The 21,162-nt window shown below is 45.1% G+C and overlaps 2 protein-coding genes across 3 annotated transcripts in view; both read right to left on the bottom strand.

The window, feature by feature from the left end:
- Window positions 1-4,001, bottom strand: part of BBS7 (Bardet-Biedl syndrome 7) — a 50,630-nt gene extending 46,629 nt beyond the window's left edge. Inside the window, exons 1-2 of one of the 2 annotated variants that reach the window (XM_069104879.1) lie at window positions 3,856-4,001; window positions 1,822-1,887 (exon numbers count right to left, since the gene is read on the bottom strand). In XM_069104879.1, coding sequence (XP_068960980.1) covers window positions 1,822-1,887; window positions 3,856-3,891 — 102 coding nt within the window. In that variant the 5' untranslated portion in view covers window positions 3,892-4,001. Of the gene's footprint in view, window positions 1-1,821; window positions 1,888-1,991; window positions 2,923-3,855 lie in introns of those variants that run through there. The other variant, XM_069104880.1, reaches the window with a different exon arrangement.
- A 6,615-nt stretch (window positions 4,002-10,616) lies between these two features.
- TRPC3 (transient receptor potential cation channel subfamily C member 3) overlaps window positions 10,617-21,162 on the bottom strand; it is a 92,278-nt gene continuing 81,732 nt past the window's right edge. The window contains exons 10-12 of the mRNA XM_069104877.1: window positions 19,800-19,883; window positions 18,117-18,192; window positions 10,617-14,607 (exon numbers count right to left, since the gene is read on the bottom strand). Of these exons, the coding sequence (XP_068960978.1) occupies window positions 14,465-14,607; window positions 18,117-18,192; window positions 19,800-19,883 (303 nt within the window). The 3' untranslated portion in view covers window positions 10,617-14,464. The remainder of the gene's footprint in view (window positions 14,608-18,116; window positions 18,193-19,799; window positions 19,884-21,162) is intronic.

Raw genomic sequence — 21,162 nt, 5'->3', positions numbered from 1 at the left:
AGGAAGACCCCAGTACACAAGGACCTCAGTTTGTGACAGTTCAGAATGGCCTGTTCAGTGTCTCTAAGCCCTGTGGTTCCACATTCCTGCTTCTAAATGGTAGATTTGAAATAAACAACCATAAAGACAAAGAAAAAGAGGTTAAGTAACTTCTGTTTGTCGTTATATTTGCCACAGTGAGACAGTATGTGAACTGCAAGGCATGATATTTTTGTTTGGTATTTTTTTTTTTGGTTCAGACGTGAAATACTTTTACTGAATTTGTACATCTTTAAAATTGAAATGTATTCTTATTTTTAATTGCTGGTATTTTAAAACTAAAGAACAAATCAAGAAAATAAAATAATGTCAGCAGTACAATTTGGTAAGCGCTTAAATGCTGTCTTTTGCAGACATTTTGACTTTATTAAATTTACTGTGAATTATTATAAATTAAATGTATTATATTTACTTGTGAAATGGGATTTTTACAAATCTCTTTATAAACTTATCCTTATGTTTAAGATCTTTTCTAACTATTTGTGTATCTATTGCTTCATGTGAAAGAAACATTTTGAAATTTAACTTAATAGAAGTATTCTCCAATCAACCATGAGTGAAGACAGAATATCAAATCTGGCTCTCCTGTCTCTTGAAAACAAATATGAATACATTTTAAGGAAGTCACTGACAAATCTGCAGAAATTAAGGCTCAAAACCAAACTGTAATGTTAGTATTTATTACTGTGACAGACCAACATGGAGGTATAAGTTTTTTCCCTTAAAAAAAAAAAAAGTGGGTTGTTAGGTGGCACAGTAAATAGAGCCCTGGCCCTGGAGTCAGGAGGACCTGAGTTCAAGTCCAGCCTCAGACCCTTACCAGTTACCAGCCATGTGACCTTGGGCAAATCACTTAACCCCAATTGCCATGCCTTTCACCCTCCAAAAAAAGCAAAAAAAAAAAAAAAGTAATTAAAAAGTTTTCATCCTTTTTTTCTTTTTAATACTATTAGTTTTTTGTTTGTTTGTTTTACAGGGCAATTAGGGTTAAGTGACTTACCCAAGGACACACTTCTGGTAAGTGTGTCAAGTGTCTAAGGTCACATTTGAACTCAGGTCCTCCTGACTCCAGGGCCAGTGCTCTATTCAATTCACCACCTAGCTACCCCTATAATATTAGTTTTTAAATTAAAAGCATTTTTACCGCATGATTATATACAAAGTTTGTTAAAAGACAATTTTCACAGCCTTTCTTTTCTGGTCAGCATCATGAGCTGTTTCATGAGTGTTGCTGAAAGTGGTTTTGTTGTGAAGAGGAGGGGATTTCTATGATCTGCTCTCAGTGTCACAACTCTTAGGTAGGGCACTGTCACCAAATCTGGCCGAGTGGGCAGATCCTCGGTGCAGAATGAACAGAAGGATGTGGATAAGGATCACCAGGCATGAGAAGCATGGGTGGGGTTAAGATCTCCAGTGACGGAAGAAATGCCCACATGGAAGACATCCCAAATATATTCAAAGACTGAAGTCTTCGAATTCCCCATACAAGCATGTTTATTTGAATGCTGTATATAAGATAGTATTCATTTCCTTACACATTATGCCCCTGGGCATTCTCCAAGATAGGAGAAAAAGAATTCAAGAAATAATGCTCAATTTTAAAGCACCTTTAAAAATACTAACCTTATCAATAAGGGAAAGAAAATATTAAAAAAGAAAAAAAACCAATTTTCTAAAAACTGAATTTCCCTTCCCCAATAAATTTCTCAATTAAGTCAAATTCAAGAGAGAAGCACATGAGCTGAGGCCACTACCCAGTCATATGTGGCAAAGAATGGGCACCTTCTGTGTGGCTCTGCGTCCTGATGCTGGAAGCAGCTTCATGGTCTTCTGAGAGGTCACTCCCACCTAGAAAAACAGAAGCCGGAGGGTCTCTCAATTAGCAAACTCTGATGTCAGGAAGCAGATTTCACCTGTCACCAAATGGTTTAGAATGAAATCCTCATGCATACCTGAGCGACAAAATCAGAATCGGAATCCCAGGGCATGCTAAAGATTGCTGGAGTCAGCACAACTTCCACCAGGAACAGGAAACTCTTTTAAGTTACAAAGTAAATGACATTGAGCACTAGCTTATGACCCGGTGGTAAGGGGCACCCAGCAAGAACACTTCTAAAAACTCTCTGTTAAAAAAGTCAGGCTAATAATGTAATCCACAGATTCTTCTGTAACAAAGTAATTCTTAAATCTCTGCAAACGTGGAACTGTCACGCAAGATTGGTAGGGGCTGTAATATCGATCAAAAAGAATGCTGAAGACAAGTCCCAACTCAACTGACAAACTCTCAGGTTCAAACACCAGGCCCCGTCCTGCAGTTTTCAGTCGCGTGGCAGGGAAGGCAGCCGTGGCATGGCCCTCTTTTTTTTCTCTCGCTCTGTAATCCCATCAGCTGCCCGCCCAGGTCCTGCGTCCCTCGGGACTCCAGGCGCTCATCACCCACTGCCTCCTGGACATCTGACCGGCTGTCCGGAGGGGCACTCGGAACTTATCACCTTTCCTCCCAAACCTTTCTCTCTGCTGACCGAGCCCCATCCTCCAGGCACTCCAGGCCTGTAACCTCGGACTCATCAGTGACTTTGTATCCAATCAGCTCTCAAGTCTTGTCAGTTACTACTGTAGCTCACACGTCTTTGGTCCAGGTCTGATCAGGTCAGGCCCCTGCTCAAGACTCTGCAGAGGCTCCCGCGTGCATGGCCAGGCTTAGTGCACATTAACCTTCCTCCACAGCCCTACTCCGCACCACGCTGGTCTGACTGCTCCCCATTGCCAGCATGCACCTCCTGGCTCCGGGCCTAGAAGGCACTCTCCCTGCACCCCTTAGAATTCCAAGTTTCCGGTCATCCAAATTCGGCCCAAGTACCCACCCAGCCCCGCCTAAGCTTCACCTGGCCTGACCCCGTGATCCCGGAACTCTCCACTCCCGCCCCCACCTCTGGGCACTCTCAGGGTCCATCCCCAGTCCCGGAACGCCCTCCCCCCCCCCCCCCCCCCCCCCCCCCCCCCCCCCGCACAAGCCCCCTGGAGCTGGCCCTCCTCCTGCTGAGGGTCCCGGAGGGCAGGACCGAAATCTGGCTCCTCCCACGTCCCGGGCTCGGCGGAGTGCCTGCACACCGGCGGGGCTCAATAATGCTCGCGGACTGATCTGCCGGCCCTAGTGGCCCACTGAAGGGCGCACGCACCCGATATATAGGGGGGCCTTAATTCTTTATGTGCTCCCGACCGGCAGGCCGTGAGCGCCCCGCACACTGGGTGGGAGGCGCCCCCCGGGGTGCGGGAGCCAGGCGCCGCAGACCCGAGCCGGGCGGCCACAAGCGCTCCCCGCTCCCTGCCACGAGCTCTAGTGACCGTGACGGGCCGTGACTCGGGGTTCTCGGCTCTCCGGCCGCTCCTGGGGCAGGAGAGGGCACGGGGCGGACGGGGCCAGGTGACCGGTCCAGGGTCACACAGCCAGCGCGTATCGGGCCGCACGGGAGCTGCGGGGGAGGAGCCTCCCTAATCCCTGAGTCCGCAGGCTAGCCTAGGGCTCGGGCAGAAGCGGGGCCGCTACGCCCGCAAAGGCCACGCATCCCCCAGTCCTTCCGTGGCGGGGGCCAGAAAGAGGAGCGGAAAGATGGGGGAGGGGAGAGAGAGGGGAGATGGAGGAGGGTGGGGGGATGGACGGGGGAAGGGGAGGAGAGAGGGGGGAGGGGCGGAGGGAGGGCAGGCCCCGCCTCCCGCGGCCGGAGCCCGGGGACGGCAGGGAGCAGCGTCACCCCTCGGGCGCTGGGGTGGCCCGGCCCGGTCCGGCCAGGCCCGGCTCCGCGGCGCTTCTCTCACCTGTAAATAGTCGGAGCGGTTCAGGGTGAGCTCCATGGTGGGGGCGGTGGCCGAGCTGGGAGGGGCGAAGCGCCGGACGCGAGCGGAGGAGCCGCGACCAATGGGAGCGTGAATAAGACGTGGGGCGGTGAAGGGGCGGGGCCTTCGTCCCCGTCACGGCGGAGGGCCCGCCCCCAGGCGCCCGCGCAGCCTCCCTGGCACCCAGGAGAAGGAGGGACGACCCGCCCAGGGAATCGTTTCCATGGCGACGCTGACGCCAAGCTGGTTCGGCCCCTCCTCAGGGCTGTTTGCTTTCCAGGGCTTCAAGGCGACCTCTATTCCTTCCCGAGCTCAAGCGGCCCGCAAGCACCTGTGAATCACGCACTGCATGCCGGGCTCTGCTCTCACAGTCCATCATGTCTTCTCCCGCTCCTTCCTTCTTCTGACTCACTAAGATACAGCCTCCACATCTACCGATCAGACATTGAGCACCTACTGTGTGCCCGGCACTGTTAAATACGGATACAGAAAAGCCCAGGACTTGGCCTCAAAGAGCTTGCAGTCTTGTGGGGGGAGACAGTGCAAAAAGGAGCTGAGAAAGGGCGAGGGGGGAGGGGGAAGTCAGTCAGCAGGGCAGCCAGGCGAGGAGCAAAAGCGTCTGAGCTGAGCTCCCTCCCTGCGCGGAGGTTTGGGGTTCACACCCGCCCTCCAGTCGGAGGAGATACGGAGGGGCTGCGCTCTTATAGGATGAAGACGTTCTCCCCATGGGGCCTGGGAGAAAAGTCAGGCAGAGAGGTCCCCAAGTAGGGGAGCAATGGGGATCTAATCACAGTCCTGGTAGCTGTTGTCTCACACGGAAAAACGGTCACACTCTGGATTTTGCCGCTACCCCCAAATGCACTACTTGGTCCATGGTCATGAGCTCTGAAATTCCCCTATTGGATCACTAGATTTTGTCATTCCATCCCTCCCTGTTCCTTGAAACCCCAAATCCTCTTCTTCACCTGCACGATGACTTCCCATCCCTCCCAGACCATCACCACCTACACCCTCATCTTTCCCCCACCTTAGTGAAACAACTCAACTCTACAATGTCCCCTTCTCTTGAGTCCCTTTCCTCATATTGCCAATCTTGCCCTAAATATGTGCTGCTGGATGAAGCTGGAAAAAATCATGCAACTGTGTTTCTACAAATTTGCCTTATTTATTGTCCCCCCTCAACTGGGCCCTCACGGCTGCAAAGCAATCCTTTTTTTGGTTGTTGTTGTTCAATTGTGACAGTCACGTTCAACTTTTTAGGACCCCATTTGGGGTTTTCTTGGCAGAGATACTGGAGTGCTTTGCCATTTCCTTCTCCAGATGAGGAAACTGAGGCAAGCAGGGTTAAGCACTTTGCCCAGGGTCACACTTATTAAGTGTCTGAGGCCAGATTTGAACTTCCTGACTCCAAGCTTGGCACTCTGTCTGCTGTACTATCCAGCTGGCCCAATACTTTCATACCACCCTAATTAATTCACTATACCAAAACCCAGTGACTCTTCCAAATCTTCTTATCCCTCCTCAAACCTCCCATGGCTCTCCACTCTTTCAGCTCTCAGCTGAAACTTGCCTCATATTTTGCTGGGGGAAAAAAGCAATGGGGTAGGTCCTCAGTACATAGAATGGCAGAGCTCAAAGAGACCATAGATCGTAGCTTAAAAGCTGGCCGGAACCATAGAGCTAGACCAGCCTCATTTTTAAGCAACTTGCCCAAATTCATGGAGGTAATAAGTACCAAAGCCAGGAGTTGGGGCTCCATACTGAATCCTGCACACTAGAATCTCTGACCTGAAAGGGGCCTTTGACCATAAACTGTGAAGACATGACCAGCAAAATGGCAGAAAAGACACTTTCTCTAAACCAGACCAGAAAAGAAAGGAATTATATGCCAAGGATGAAATAATTAAAACAGATTTCACAAGATAAGGACAAGTACCTAAGGAGTTAATGGTGAACCAGCATTACCCCAAATATTCATTGTGTCCTCCTGTCAACCCTCTGGGCCCAGGGCCCAAGGCTCGAACTTCTTAGGGTTGTGACCTCAGCTATACATCTCCTGCAATGGTTATTCTTCCTAAGCACCTCCCAGGCCACAATCCCCAACACTCAAGAAGCCACTCTCGGTCATTGATTCTGTCCATCCAAGCGAAGGAAATGAGGGGAGGGAAAGGAGGAATTGGAAGGCTGAAAATCATTCTGGCTTCAACTGGCTTTCCAGGCCCAAAATCCTAGCTTAGAGGAAAACAGCAATAGGGAATAGTGGAAAGGGGCCTGGAAAAGCAGCTGGGGCCAGTCCTATCCTCTAGCAGTGACTCAAGGCAGCAACTCCTTATCTCCCAAGACGGAGAGGCAAAGCCAGGCTCTAGGGACTGTGCACCAGTGGAGGGGTCAAAGGATAAGAAAAGGGAAAACAATAAAAAGGTTAGAGGACCCAAAATAGAAAAGCCTCAATAAAAGCTTTCCTTCCAGACCTGTGTGATGGACTGATGAATGGTGAAAGCACTTTGTCCCCAGTTCACAGCATGCAGTTATTCCGATTGTCCCATATTTACTTATTACACGAGAAAGAGATGCCCTCAGAAAATATTAAGTATCTACTGCATGCCAAGCCCTGTGCTAAGGTACAAAGAAAGGTAAAAGACAACTCCTGCCCTCCAGGAGCTCACAGTCTAACGGGGCAGACAACATGCAAGTAACAACATACAGACCAGCTACCTTCCAGATAAATGGGAGGTAATCAGCAGAGGAGGCAACAGCATCCCATTTTGTTCTTGGTGTTACCCAGGATGTGGAAACTCTGGCTTTGGCTGGTCACTTTTATGTCACACACCTGAAGCCTAAGGGAGGCGAAAGTGCAATTTGTTTTGCTTCTTATTCTTAGCATTGATAAATAAATAATAAAAAAATAAAATAAAGTAATAACAAAAATGTAATTAAAAAATCCTAGTGGAGAAGATTGAAATTATTTTAAAATAGCAATGTCCTTAGATTTCATTTATTGCTTCTTTTCCTTTTTCCTTAGGACCACAGATGTTAGAGTTTCTTCTGGTCTACATGATTCCCTGTGTGGAGACAAAGAAAGCAGGGTTCTGTTTCTCACAAGGGCTTAGGACAGGGGTGAGGAACCTGCCACCTCGAGGCCACATGTGGCTTTCTAGGTCTTTGGTGGCCTTTTGACTGAGTCCAAGTTTTACACAATAAATCCTTTTATTAAGGGGCTCCCCACCCTGGCTTAGGATCATAGATTCAGAACACCAACATTTACACAGAGAAAGAACAGAAGGTTGCAAAAGAAACTACAAAGCTCCGTTACATAGTTTTAAAGTAATAAATCTAACATGTCCATGTCAAGATTGTTCCCTTTGCTAGTGGCCCTCTTAACTTTCTCATATTCTTTTCTGTTTCTTAAAATCCTTCAATAAACGTTTTCTTCTCTTTTTTATATCATCATCACTAGCCCCTTTACTCCCCTTCATCTCCCCCAAATTAAAAATAAACAAACAAATCCCCCTGTAATAAATCAGCTAGTAAAGCAGCACAAATCCACACATAGCCACATCCCAAGCTGTATATGCCCACAGCTCTCATCTAGTGTCCTGCTGTCAAGGAGTGCATGTGTATAACCTATGTCTGACTGCTTGCTGTCTTGGGGAGGTGAGGGAGGAAGGGAGAAAAAACTGGAACTCAAAATCTTATAAAAAATGAATGTTGAAAATTATCTTTACATGTAATTGGAAAAAATATTATTTACAAAAATAAAAGAATGTGCCCGTCAAAGATGTCGATCATGGTAATGTTGTTGGTGACAGCAAAAATGAGCTACCAATAAAAACCGTCGGCTTCACTACCCAGACCATGGTCCTTATCAAGGCCCAATCGGTACCAGCTACGTCTGTTCCAGATTGTCACACAGCTCAAGCTGTTTGCAAGGCTGCTGAACCAGCAGAGAAGACTGATTGCTGCTGGGGTGAGAAGCTGGGAGATGTCCCTAAGTTCCTGAAATATGCTGATGCTGCCGCCATTGACACGGCTCCCAGCAAACCCACGTGTGGAAAGCTTCCCTGGTGATCCTCCTCTGGGTCCTTTTTGCTGTTCATGATATGAGGCAAACCATTACAGCTGGTGTCATTGAGGCAGCTGGCAAGATGGCTGCTCTGGCAGGCCAGGCCACTAAATTTGCCCAGAAGCTGCAAAGGCTAAATGAATATTTTGTACAACAGCAGCCTAGTGTCTCAGAACTGTGTGTCTCAATTGGTCATTGACATTTAATAGTAAAAGACTGGTTAATGATTACAATGCATTGTAAAAGCTTCAGGAAGAAAGGAATGGTTTGGGTTTGGGTTGTTTTTTTTTCTGTACATTTGTTTCATGGTTTGTTTTTAAAAGCCATAATTTTTAAATGGAAATAACTTGATCAAAAATCTGTCACAGAATTTTAGACCATCAAAACACATTTTAATGTGAAAAAAATCATCAGAAAAACAAGCAGCAAAGATTTCAACCATTTTAATTGTTTCATATCTAATTTTGATTGCGTGTGCAGAAACTTTTCGATTTTGTGCAATAAAAATGGTCCATTTTATCTCTTGTGATCTTCTCTATCCCTCTTGCTTGGACAAGAGCTATTCCTTCATACATAGCAGTGAAAGGGATCTCTTTCCCTATTCCTCTAATTATTTTATTATGTGATGTTTTTAATCTAGGTTCTGTACCCATCTGGAACTTATCATAGCTGCGCTATAACAGGTTGGCTTAAACCTTCTTACAGCCTGACTGCTTTCCAATTTTCCTGGCAGTTTTTATTGAATAGTAAATTCTTATCACAGTAATTGGCATCTTTGGGTTTACTGAACACTATGCTACCATGAGCATACTACCATGCTCAATTACTTCTTGCTGGGTCTTGTGTGCCCAAACTGCCCAATGTATCATTTTTCCTAGTTTTAACACATTCCCATCATATCATTTTTATTATAATGGTGCATCCCTGCCTTGAGAAATAATGGCTCAAAGATGCTATTTGCTGTATTAAGGAAAGGTCCACTCATTCCTGTGCTTTTTAGGGTTTTTGTTGTCATTAAAGAAATGAATATTATAATTTATCAGAAAGCCTTTTCTGCTTCTGTTGATGCAAAACTGGGACTTAGAATGTTGTGGGAGTTATAGTTTATCCCCAGTCTAGAAAGAAAGAGGATCTAATGCAGAATTTTGGCAGTACTGGACTGCATGATGCCAGAAAATAGTGAAGAGACCAAAGACTAGAGATGCTTCTTTGGCTTCACCACACTCAGTCCAGGATAAACCACAGAATAGATCACATCTCTTCCCAGAGTGGGGAAAGACTATAAATCTCATAATAGCTATCTAAATTCTGGTTGCAGATATAATCATAGGATTATTTTTTTAAAGTTTAATATGGTTTATTAGGTCTGTAATTTTCCAAATTTAGAACTAACCCTGGTATAAATCCAGTTTGGCCAGAGTGTATAATATTTTTAATATCTTCTTTACTAATTTGTATTCATATTTTTGCATTAACATTCATTATGATATTAATCTTGTTTTCTATTTCTATTTTGTCTCTCCCTGGTTTAGGTTTCAAGACTATATTTCTACCCATGAAGTAATTTTATAGGATTTAATCTTTTCCTATTTTTAAAAAGTTTGTATTTTTCTTTGAACATTTGGTAGAATTTACTTTTAAATCTATCTGTTCCTAGGTTTTTTGGGAAGAATGCATTTACAGCTTTTTCAATTTTTTTATTTCTGAAATTGGGTTATTTAAATATCTATTTCTTATTCTATCAATCAAGGTATTTCATATTTTTGTAAAAGCTCCTACATTTAAGTTTTTCAGTACAGTATTAGATAAAATAGGCTCTAATAATCTGATAATCTCCTTTATTTTCTCTTCCTCTGTTGTGGATTCTCCTTTTTTTCTTTTGATACTGACTCAGGGGAGCCTGGCAGCTCAGATTTGAGTTCAGACTGCAGTGAAACACTTGTAGATCATTTAGAAATCACCAAAGGGGAGTTAACTTATCCATAGCAGTGAGAGGATATTCATTAAGGAAAGAACATTGTTTCAGGTGGGGAAAGTTTCACTGCTTCTGTGCTGCCTATGCTGATAGACTAGCTAGAAGGGAAGAAGAGGTAACTTGATGAGTCCTGGATTTTTTGCACTCAGGCCACTAGGAAGTTATATTCAGATCCTTAGTATTTGTAGTTGTTGAGTCATTTTTCAGTGTGTCCAACTCTCTGTGACCCCATTTGGGTTTTCTTGGCAGAGAATTTGGAGTGGTTTGCCTTTCCTTCTCCGGCTCATTTTACAAATCAGGAAACTGAGGCAAGCAGGGTTAAGTGACTTGCCCAGGGTCACACAGCTTGTAGGTGTCTGAGGCCAGATTTGAACTCAGGTCTTCCTGACTCCAAGCGTCTATACTACCTAGCTGCCCAATAAACATTTATTAAGCACCTACTATGTGTCAGACACCATACTAAACACTAAAAATTACAAAAAAGAGGCAAAAGATGGCCCTATATTCAATTCCCTTACAGTCAGATCTAATGTCAGGAGGTGGCTCGCTACAGGCATTTCTTTTCTGCTGCTGGGGCCTGTCCTGAGACTGCAGAGCAGGGGATTTCTGGATTTAAATGATCCCAAAAGTTCATGCTTGGCCACAGTCTATATACGGCCACAGTCTATATACGTGGATATTAACACAACACTAGGAAAAATATTCAGTCTTTTATTAAGGTCTGAGGCTTCACACCAAATATTCAACTGTAAAATACACGTGAAATTTGGAAAGCTTCTAGAATGAATATGCTCTTGGTACAGCATGAAGGGGATTTTTTTCTTCTTAATGGCAACAGAAACAAAGTTCTCAAGGTAGAAACTGTAAATTATATCACTTGAAAAGTTATGAGCATCTCCGGACATGCTGGCTGATGTCACTGAATCTGGGAAGCTGTATTTGGCTCTGCCTTCCAAACAGGGCTTTTTCATCTAGATAGAGGAAGATTACAATTTACATTCCTAAGAGAGTGCTATGGGAACAGCGTGGGGGGATGAAGGAGGAGGCGGGGAAACTCTTGGTCCTGAGTATAAATCTCGTAAGTGATGTAAACTAGCTGGCAGAAATCCTTTTGAGTCTTTCCCCACTTTTTGGTGATACATTTTGCAAGTACAAATCCTTGTGCTAGGATGCTTTATTACCTTGAAACTCAATTCTTTATGGAATACCAGAATCTCAGAATTGTAAGGGACCTCAAAGGGCCTGTGGTTTAACCTTTATCTGGAGAAGAGCGTCCCCTCCAACATACCCTGTAAAGTGGTCACCCAATCTTCACTTTCAGACCCCCAATGAGAGGAGGGAAAGTCCACTTCTTTCTGAGAAAGCCCACTCCACTTTGGTATAGCTCAGAACTTTAGGAAATCATTCCTGACACTGGACTCAACTCTGCCTCTCTGTAACTCCACCCCTCACCCCTCTGCCCCCACATACTGTTCCCATTTCTTCTCTCTTGTGGCAAATAGAAATATAATCTCCATTTCTTACGACAGCTTTCCATAGTTGGAGTTTGTGGCATTGTAGATACGAGTATCCAAACCCATTCTGATACACTTCAAATACAAATACACCAGTTTCTATATTATTTCTATAATTGAAGAAGCAGTGAAGAGAGGAAGAAACAGTGGAGGGAGTCAGATTTGTAGTTGGAAAGACCTAGGTGGTGGTGCTGCCTCTGACACAGAGAGTTCTCTGCAGAGATTAAATCACAGGTATAGATCAAAACTGAAAAAGGTGGACTGGAATGATTTGGTTAGAAGAAAACATCTCTCAGTAAGTTTTTGTGGTGATGGACACAGATGTCCAGGATTGCCAGTGGTCACTGAGCAAATATAATAGACCATTCAGAGGACCCCTGGGAGATGTAGCTCAGTGTCTGAGACAGCTTTCCCCGCTCAGCCTAGGAAGAGATAGGATTGATTACATAGCTTTGTCCTGGAAGGGACCTTAGAGGGACAGTTAGGTTGACCCATCAAGTCTCGACTGCTTGAACAAAAAGTAGGTGGTTGCAGCAGCAGCATCAACAGAGGATGTTTGGCATGGGAACTGTCCTTGTAAGCATTAAGCTTCTGGAATCTATTGCTTATAGATCTGTTTATTTCATAAAGATCCCCCCGGGGAAAATGAGACTGGTCTTTCCTGCAGAAACCAAGTTGTTGGTGTGAACTGTCTTCTTTTTCCCTTCCTCCTTCCTTTTCTGTCTGAAGGGGTGGAGTTTTAAATGCTGTATCTCTTTTTTCCTTCTATTCCTTATTTTTTTATTAGCACTTTGGATCTGGTTTCCTTTAGACCAAGATACAATTTCTAAAATGCCTTTGTCTTTATTTGGGTACAAAAATTGGGGGGATTGCAGTGACCATTTGAATACAAAAATTGTTACAGGCCATTTCTGACCCAGCAACTAGAGGTCACTCTAACCTGGGGGCTCTGAGCTTTTGTTTTTATTTTCTTGATTAATAAGCTCCTAGAAATAACAGGGTAAAAGGGCAACTTTGAGAACCTGTGGGCCATAATTTGAATTTTATCTTTGTCCCCAGAAACTTTGAATAAAGACAGATCAGGCAATGTCCACCTTCCTCTCCCAGGAGTTTCCAGAGATGAGGAAGGGAAAAGAGAGGTCTCCCCCTGGAAAGGTAACCTCTATAATAAAACACGGCTGGGGAACCTGCCGCCCTTAGGCACACATGTGGCCCTCTAGGTCCTCAAGTGCAGCCCTTTGACTTCACAGAACAAACCCCCTTAATAAAAGGATTGGTTCCATAAAACTTGGACTCAGTCAAAAGGCCTCACCCAAGGACCTAGAAGGCCATATGGGGCCTCAAGGTCACAGATTCCCCACCCCAGACAAGACCTATGGGCAGAGAGGCAAGGGCAGTCCATTAGATTAAGACCTATCCCCTTTGGTTAGAAGAGGGAAAGTCCTCAGCCCAATTCTCCCCTCGTTGGTGACATCTGCTGGCTGCACAAACGTCCAGCCATACTTATACACCATCCCTGAAGCTCTCTGATAAGGACCCAGCTCAGTCTGCACAGCGTTTTGGGTTTTCCTTTCATGGCTCTTCATTTAGCGCCTGATTTCTTTGCATAAAAAAGCACTCTCACAAAACTCAAAGCCCACTAAGTGTGACTGTCACACAGAGCTGCTGCAATTAAGAGGCAGCAATGGGACAAGGTGCCAGCGGAGCAGAGAACTGGAAACAGTCTCTGCCCTGTGACAATGCACTTGGGACTAAATTCAGATCACCTCAGGAAAGACAAAGGGAATCTAAGACAGAAGGACACAATGTACAACATGTATATACAGATCTATACACAGCACACAAGAGCGTTCATCGCTTTGGACAGTCCAACCCAACATTTTCTTGCCATCAAGCACCTGACTCACTGCTCAAAGGCGACATCAATAATCTCAGAACACAAAATGCCTCAGCAAGTCTCTCTGAGCCCCATTTGCCTACATACGTCTTCTCCAACAATTCTCCAAAGAAATCTTGTTGGACCACTTGCTGCAAAAGAAGGTATGATTTGGGCTATTTCTTTTTCTGGCCAACCACCACTTAGTGCAAATGCTGAAGGTTCAGTTGTAAAGAAAGGAAAATGATCCATAATAGTTGAATGTAGCGACAATGTAGAGAGTTGATTAGGAGAGTCTGGTCAACTTGACTGTCACAAGAAAGTGAGCCTTGGTTTGGGATCCTGGTTTCCAATGGGAATGTGAAAATGCCCATTAATACCTCCATGATGGGACAGAGGGCATCTCCAGAATTTGGATGCCAATGCACAGATGTCCTCCCTGGGACTATGAGGAAGAAGGATTGATTCCTTGGAGGTCTTTGGGGTATGAAACACTGCACTCCCACTCCCATTCAGGGATTATAAGCCTGCTCTCATCTCTCTGGCTTGGACTCTCTCTGGAGCCCTCCAAAGATGTACACTCAGAACAAGTGCCCCCTTTCTGCCTAATGTAAAGGGGCAGCTCAGATTCATAGCCTGAGTCAATCAAATTAGACCCAGGAAAGACTCCCTCATTTTACAGATGGAGAAACTCAAAGAGGGAAAATGAATGGCAGAGGACACAACTGTAGTAAATGGAGGATACAGGATTCAACCCCAGGTCCCAGGATTCTAAGTACTCTTCCCACAACATCACACAATAAACAAGTCTACACCTTCCCGAGGGAGAGCCAACCAAACTGGCAAGCCAAGGCTGACCTCCCTATCCATCCTCCAGGCTGGTCAGACTCCCCTGATCAGCCCTCTACAATTGGACTCTTTTGTAAAATGCTACCTTCTTTTTGTAAAAATGTAAAAATATCAGTGTAGACAATTAAAAGATCATTTCATTGACAGACTGAACAAGACAAATCTTAAAGTCTTAGCTTTCAAGGAAAGATTCACATAATAAAGGCAGTTTATGCTAAAAATTGACAGTCTTCCCCCCTCTCCCCAAGTATCCATTAGAAATATTATTGCCCATGTTTGTGCTATAGTCAACAAGAGACTCCCAGACCCTTGAGTCATTCACATCTCAGCATGCTAGGATTCAGCTTCTCTGTGAGTTTATGGATCAGAACTGCTAATTCCTCTGTTGCTTGGGACTTGTCCTCCAAGAGTTCATAGCGCAGGCTTGAAATGTCTTGTTTTATTTCTTTCAGTTCACCTGTAGTATTTGTGAGAAAAGATGGGAAAAATTAATCTTTGGTCTCTTGTTCATTGATTTGGAAGAGAACATGTAAAATTCATTCAATGTGAAGAAGTCTGAGTATAACTTCAAGGTACATATTTCAGATTTTTCCCTTTAAAAAGTCTAATTTGCTAAACTAGTGACGTTCAAAATCGACAATCCCATGTTTAGTCAGCAACAAAAATAATTGTGTTTTGACACAATTTGCTAGTAGGTGCATAGGGCTGATAGGACTCCAGACCCAGGAGGAACCTTAGGGATCATCTTGTCCAATACCCTCTTCTCTGAATCACAAGAATGCCTCCCACACCCAGGTGTATCCAGAAGAAGGTGTAGTACCATTGGTCCCTTCTGCTGAGAGGCACACATAAGGAATCCACTCAGATGGCATTTTGTGGTCACACAGAGGGTTTTCAGATAACCTCAGAGTTCTGCTTGAGGAAACAGGATGGGTAATTGGAAAAACTTTGGGATTTGGAGTTATCGAACCTGGACTCAAATTGCAGCTCTGTCACTCAATAACTGTGTGACCTCAAATAAGTTAGTTTAACTCCCTGTTAACTCAGTTTCCTCATCTGTAAACCACAGGGACTATATAAGACAGAGTCCCTTGGAGTGCTAAAGCCAATGAACCAAGTTCGATTCCACATTGGTTTATCAAATGCCTTCCTGGAAGTGGTCAATTTTGAACAAGTTTCAGAAGAGGGGATAGGAAAAAAACAAGAAGGCACTCCAGAGAAAGGGAATGGCATTTACAAGGATGGGAACAAGTGGAGAAGGCAATGGCAAGCAGACAGCTAGCTGGCACCAAATGTCTGCACCAGAAAAATGACAAGAAATATGATGGTGAAACAGGGGCCACAAGGCACAGGTTGTTAGAAGCAATGGGACAGCCACTATCTGCAGGCTCCTTAACACAGCAGTGGGCTGCCCTGCCTATTAGAGAGGCCCCCTACCAATGACAGACATTTAGCACCATCATGGCTCTCATAAGTGGTTTGGCCCATCGCCCAAAATATGGCTCACTCTCAATTTTTTTTTTTAAGCAATTGGGGTTAAGTAACTTGCTCAAGGTTACATGGCCAGTTATTTCTGGGTGTGGTGCTAAGTACCTGAGCCCGGATTTGAACCCCAGGTCATCCCGACACTGGAGCCAGTGCTCTTACTTGCTGAGCCACCTGGCCGCCCCTCACTCTCAATTTTTGACATAAAGCAGAGTTATCAAGCTCAAATAGAAACAATCCTTATTGTGCAAATTGACTTTGTTGTTCTTCAATAGTTATGAACTCTATGACCCCAAATGGGGTTTTCTTGGTAAAGATACTAGAGTGGTTTGCCATTTCCTTCTCCAGTCAATTAAGGCAAACAGAGGTTAGATGACTTGTCCAGGGTCACACAGTGAGTGAGTGTCTGAGGCTGGATTTGAATTCAGGCCTTTCTAACTTCAACACCAGGGCTCTATCCAGTCATCTAGCTGCCTCACTTATTAACATAGGAAATCACAAATTATCTATACTGTATTGCGTTTTTAATTTATTTTGTTAAACATTTTCCAATTATATTTTAATTTGGCTAAGTGTAACACTGCTGATATAAAGTATCCGTTGGTCATCACTCAAAGCTCCCTCATAAAGACAGACATGTGGATAAGGCCACAAGGCAGATATGGACCTTAAACTCAGGAACTTTCTTGGTAAGAGACTCCTAAGTCAACTTGTCTTTTTATTTATAGAATAATCTATAAAGTTATAGAGTCTTAGTCTGGAAAATACATTGTTTAATATCATTTGCTCTGATCTTTGTCATCTTTTAGAATACAGCATGCATCCTAAACCACAGATGAAAGGACTCAGCCCTAGGCTACTGGTGATGAAAGGACTCAGCCCTAGGCTACTGGTGATGAAAGTTTTGACTTTGGAGATCCATTAGCCAATACCTAAAATGAACTTATGAAATTATTTCCTTTGTCTCTACTAATATTAAAGAAGCTTGGTCTAATTTCCACATTTGTGTTTGCTTCTTCTTGAGAATGGAAATAATACTATTTAGGTTGTTGGGAAGCTGTACGTGAGATGCCCCGTGTTGACCGTATCATAACTCCATCAGTGCCAACCATGATGATTATGAGTGCTGGAATGTGCCGCCATCTTGGGGCCATTGTTCCATTTCCTGGTGTAGAAAGCAGCCCAATAACAAGACAGTCCCTAAGCTGCCTTGGTAGCCACAGCAAGCAAGGCAATAAAGAAGAGGACCAAGTCCCCAAGTATGTCCATCCTCTAGAACAGGGGGCATTACCCTCGGCTTCACGAACCCCAAAATGGGTCTCCGGATAGATTACAAGGACGTTTTTTACGATACTGTCTGAAAGGAAACTGAAGCACCAACAAGTCAAGTGACCTGCCCAGGGTCACACAGCTGGCATCTTTTAGATAACCTAGCTCCATAGGGAGGGACTCATCACCAGGTTACCAGACATGTGTCTGTTCTAGTCCCATCATTGCTTTCTGAGGGGACAACTGTCCATGTTTCACATGATTATTAAGCAGGAGCTGGTACAGCTAGCCTTCTGCCTAACCAGGGCTGTGAGGATTAAGACCCCATCAGTGAAGGAAAAGACAGCTGAGAAATGGCAGGGGGGTCGGGATGGCCCGTCACCTGGACTCCTGCGCAGGAATCCTGGGCTCTCACCAAATGGGAATTCGGAGGTTCTGACACACGGGGCCATCGCAGATTCCCTAAGAGCCTAGATCAAGAGCTGGAAGGTCCCTAAAAGGGCCTCAGAATTAAGCCCCTCATTTTATACCTGAGGAAAGTGGAGAGGGGAAGTGACTTGTGTAGAGTCACACAGCAAGTACAGTTCTGAGGTAGGATTTGAGGTAGGAGACTCATGTCTCCCTGGCCCCAAGTCTAGGGTACTACTCATGCTGCCTCTTCAAGGCACATCTAGGACTTCACTCCAGAGGACCAGACAGAACACTTCCTCCTCTCACTGTCCCCATTCACTCCCTTGCCATCCCCTCCTCTGGACCCTTCATCCTTGCTCTCTTTTCCCTAGGCACAAAAAGACCTATTTATGGCTCTGCTCAGACACTTGGAAAACATGGGATGGCTTGCTCAGATGCCCTCAATTATAAGACTCAAGTCAAATAACCATAAACCTAAGATGCCCCAAGGGCCTTCCTTTCCCCCTCCCCTCCCAATTTCTCTGTCTCTCTTCCTCCTCTCTCTCCCCCCTCTGTCTCTACTCTGTCCCTTTCTCTCTCTGTCTCTCTTTCTCTGTTTCTCTGTCTGCCTCTGTCTCTGTTTCTCCTCTCTCTGCCTCTCCCTCTCTCCCTCTCTGTCTCTCTCCCCCCATCTCTCCCTCTCTTTTTGTCTGTCTCTCTCCCCTTCTCTGTCTCTGTCTCTTTGTGTCTGTCTCTCTCTCCTGTCTTCCATGTTTGGCGAAGCCCTTCTCAGAGCAGTCTTCTCCCCCAGGACCCACTCACCTTCATTGACTTCGTCATTCTCCTTGTCCACCTGGGCTTTCAGCACATAACGTTTTATGAGCCTTTTCATTATTTGCTGCAGAAAGAAGACACAGTCATACCCCTGTTTATACATGTAAAGAGTCCACAACTTACTTTCCCAAGAGTCCTATGCACCTGTAAGCAAAACATGCATGAGAGAACAGTGGCTTGACCCGACCCTGTTGCTGAGGAAGGACCAGGCAGCCCCTGGGCCCGGGTGGCCCTGGGAGGGAAGGGGCATGGCAGAACAGCTGGGGGACGTGGAGTCTGGGCTGTGCCTTTGAGCCCTCCCCGTATGACCCTGGCCCAGCTCCTTACTGGCTTGAGTCTTACTGCTTCTTTTGTAAAGGGAGGATAAAGCAGGCCATAGCCTCAGTCCAAGGTCCCTTCTGGCTTTGAATGCTGTTCCTACCGCTAATGAGCTAGACAATGTACTGAGCCTTTCCAGTCTTCAGAAATAAGTAATGAATCATTTCCTAGACCCTCCCCCACCCCCCACCCCCATACACTTGTAGCTTTGTGTATCTGGGCCATTATCGCGAGACTGACCCGTCAGGAGACTGAGGCCCAACATGGAAGCCGGGAGTGTGACAAGAGTGAAGGGCAAGTCCGGAGACCTGCTGCTGCACCAGGCCCTGGCACTCCTCACCAGCCTCAGCTCCCTCATCTAGAAAATAGGGACAATGGCATTACCCGGAGGGTCAGACTGCCTCCCAGGGCAGTGAACACAATGCTGGGAAACCAGAAACCAGCATAGAACACGGAGTTCACTACACCTGGATGTCCAAGGGCTCATCATGGGACAGCTGGAACGACTCCCAGCAGGACACAGCAAAGTGGGCTTCCCAGGAGCCCCAGCCCTCAGGCCCAGATGCTTAGCCCCTACTCATCCCCACTTCCCATCCCCCTCCTCCTCTTCGGCTGGGGGGATCACCACCGGAAACAGCCGGGAGATCTGGAATGTCACCCTGAGGGGAAAGGAACCGAGCCCCATCCTTCAGTCTGAGAGCAGCTTTCAAACGTCCCACCCAACATTAAAATGAAAAATGCACAGTAGCATTTCAAGGCAGCTGGGTGGTACAGAGGAGAGAGCACTGGTGACCTGAGTTCAAATCCTGCCTGATATACTTTCTAGCTGTATGTCCCTGGACAAGTCACATCAGCCCTGTCTGCCTCAGTCTCTTCAACTATACACTGCAAATAGGAACAGCACCCACCTCCCAGGGCTATCTTGAGGATGCAACAATAACAATCGTAAGGGGATTAGCCCAGTGTTTGGCACAAAGGAGGGGCTTAATGAAGGCTTCTCCCAGCCCCCTTCCCCCAGGATGGACAATAAGGGGGGGGGGAGTTGCCTGAAGGCAAAGTGTTCACAAATCCAGGCCAGGTGCCCAGCCCATCCATAGCCTGCCCGTGAGGATGACACGGTTAGCCAACAGACTGGCAAGGCTTCTCCCCAGCTGGGCTTTAAGTATTTCCCAAACCCCAGCCATGCCTCACTGGGATGTCCCTGAATGACTCCTTCCCATCCTCCCATTGACCAGGGCTCTCTAAGGCCAGCTCTAAGATTCACAGGACAAGTGAAGGATGGAGTTCTACTCACAAACACACACAGTTACATATGTGCACACACATGTATATACATGCCCAATAAGCACTTACCTGATAGCGTGTTGGCTGATTGAGAATGCTGTTAAAACTGTGTGATTCAAAAACTCTGGAGTTAGACTGAGTGAAGAGGTTTAACTAGGAAAAAATACAATTAACCTAGTAAATGAGAATACATTCATTGGAAATCAAAACTACCATCTACCTTTTTCTTTTCTCCCTGGTATTTCTGGAGTTCCGGTTTGGGGGGGTGGCATTCTTCTCAAATGTGTTTTAGAAATAATAATTGAAGGTGTTTTGCAGAAGTATTTTGGGGCAGCTAGGTGGTGCAGTGAATAGACTATGGGTCTAGAGACAAGAAGACTTAAGTAAAAAACCAGTCTCAGACACTTACTCCCTGAGTGACCCTTGACAAGTCACTTAACCTCTGTTTCCTTCAGTTTCCTCAACTGTAAAATGAGAATAATAAAAAATGAAGATAAAATGAGATATGTGTAAAATATTTAGCACACCTTGGCACATAGTAGGTATATATAAATAAATGCTAGCTACTGCTATTATTATTATAATGAACTCAAAATTCTTGTTCTTTGGGGCGGCCCAGTGGCTCAGCGAGTAAGAGCACCGGCTCCAGTGTCAGGATGACCTGGGGATCAAATCCGGGCTTAGATACTCAGCACCACACCCAGAAATAACTGGCCATGTAACCTTGAGCAAGTTACTTAACCCCGATTGCTTAAAAAAAAAATCCTTGTTCTTTAAAATAATGAATTATTTAAATTAAATATATAAAACCTATAAAACATATTGCTTGTGTTAAATACTTTCTTCTTCTTTCTTAAGCCCCACTGTGTGTCCTGCAGATTGTTCTGGGGCTCTGAGGGGTCAGTGCTACTTAGAAATGGGTCTGTTGTTCATTTTACTGAAGTGTTTCTCTTTATGAAATAAAGAACTTCTTCTCTCTCATTAGAATATAAGCTCCTGGAGGGCAAGACACCTTTTGGTTTTGGTTTTGTATGCCTAATCCAGTGCCTTACATACACCATATATTTAATAAATTGTTGTAATGACCTGAATTGAATTTCCCACCAATGAAGGTCTCCCTCAAAGAAAGACTGATGTGAAGCACCTTCCTGATACTTAATTAGAACTTTAAGAATCAGGCTAAAAGTGTTGTATATGCTTTGGATTCTGAGTGGGTGGGAGCAGTTGACAATCATGGTCAACCACTCCATTGACGAATAAGTGATACCCACAAGGGTATCACTTCCTTCCCATGCAGGCAGAACAGATGGGGGCCCATCTACACTGGCGTATTTACTATATGCTACACTGACTTTATACCATTACAGCTTCATTCCTTTGGATCTGTAAGAGTCCCTTTTGAATAGGAAGGAGTATGGTATACCCTAAGTTG

Source organism: Petaurus breviceps, unplaced genomic scaffold (assembly GCF_028583685.1).
Source record: "Petaurus breviceps papuanus isolate PSGF00001 unplaced genomic scaffold, PetGlider_PUasm1.0 689, whole genome shotgun sequence".
Taxonomy (NCBI): Eukaryota; Metazoa; Chordata; class Mammalia; order Diprotodontia; family Petauridae; genus Petaurus; species Petaurus breviceps.
This window is presented reverse-complemented; position numbering and strand designations above follow the sequence as displayed.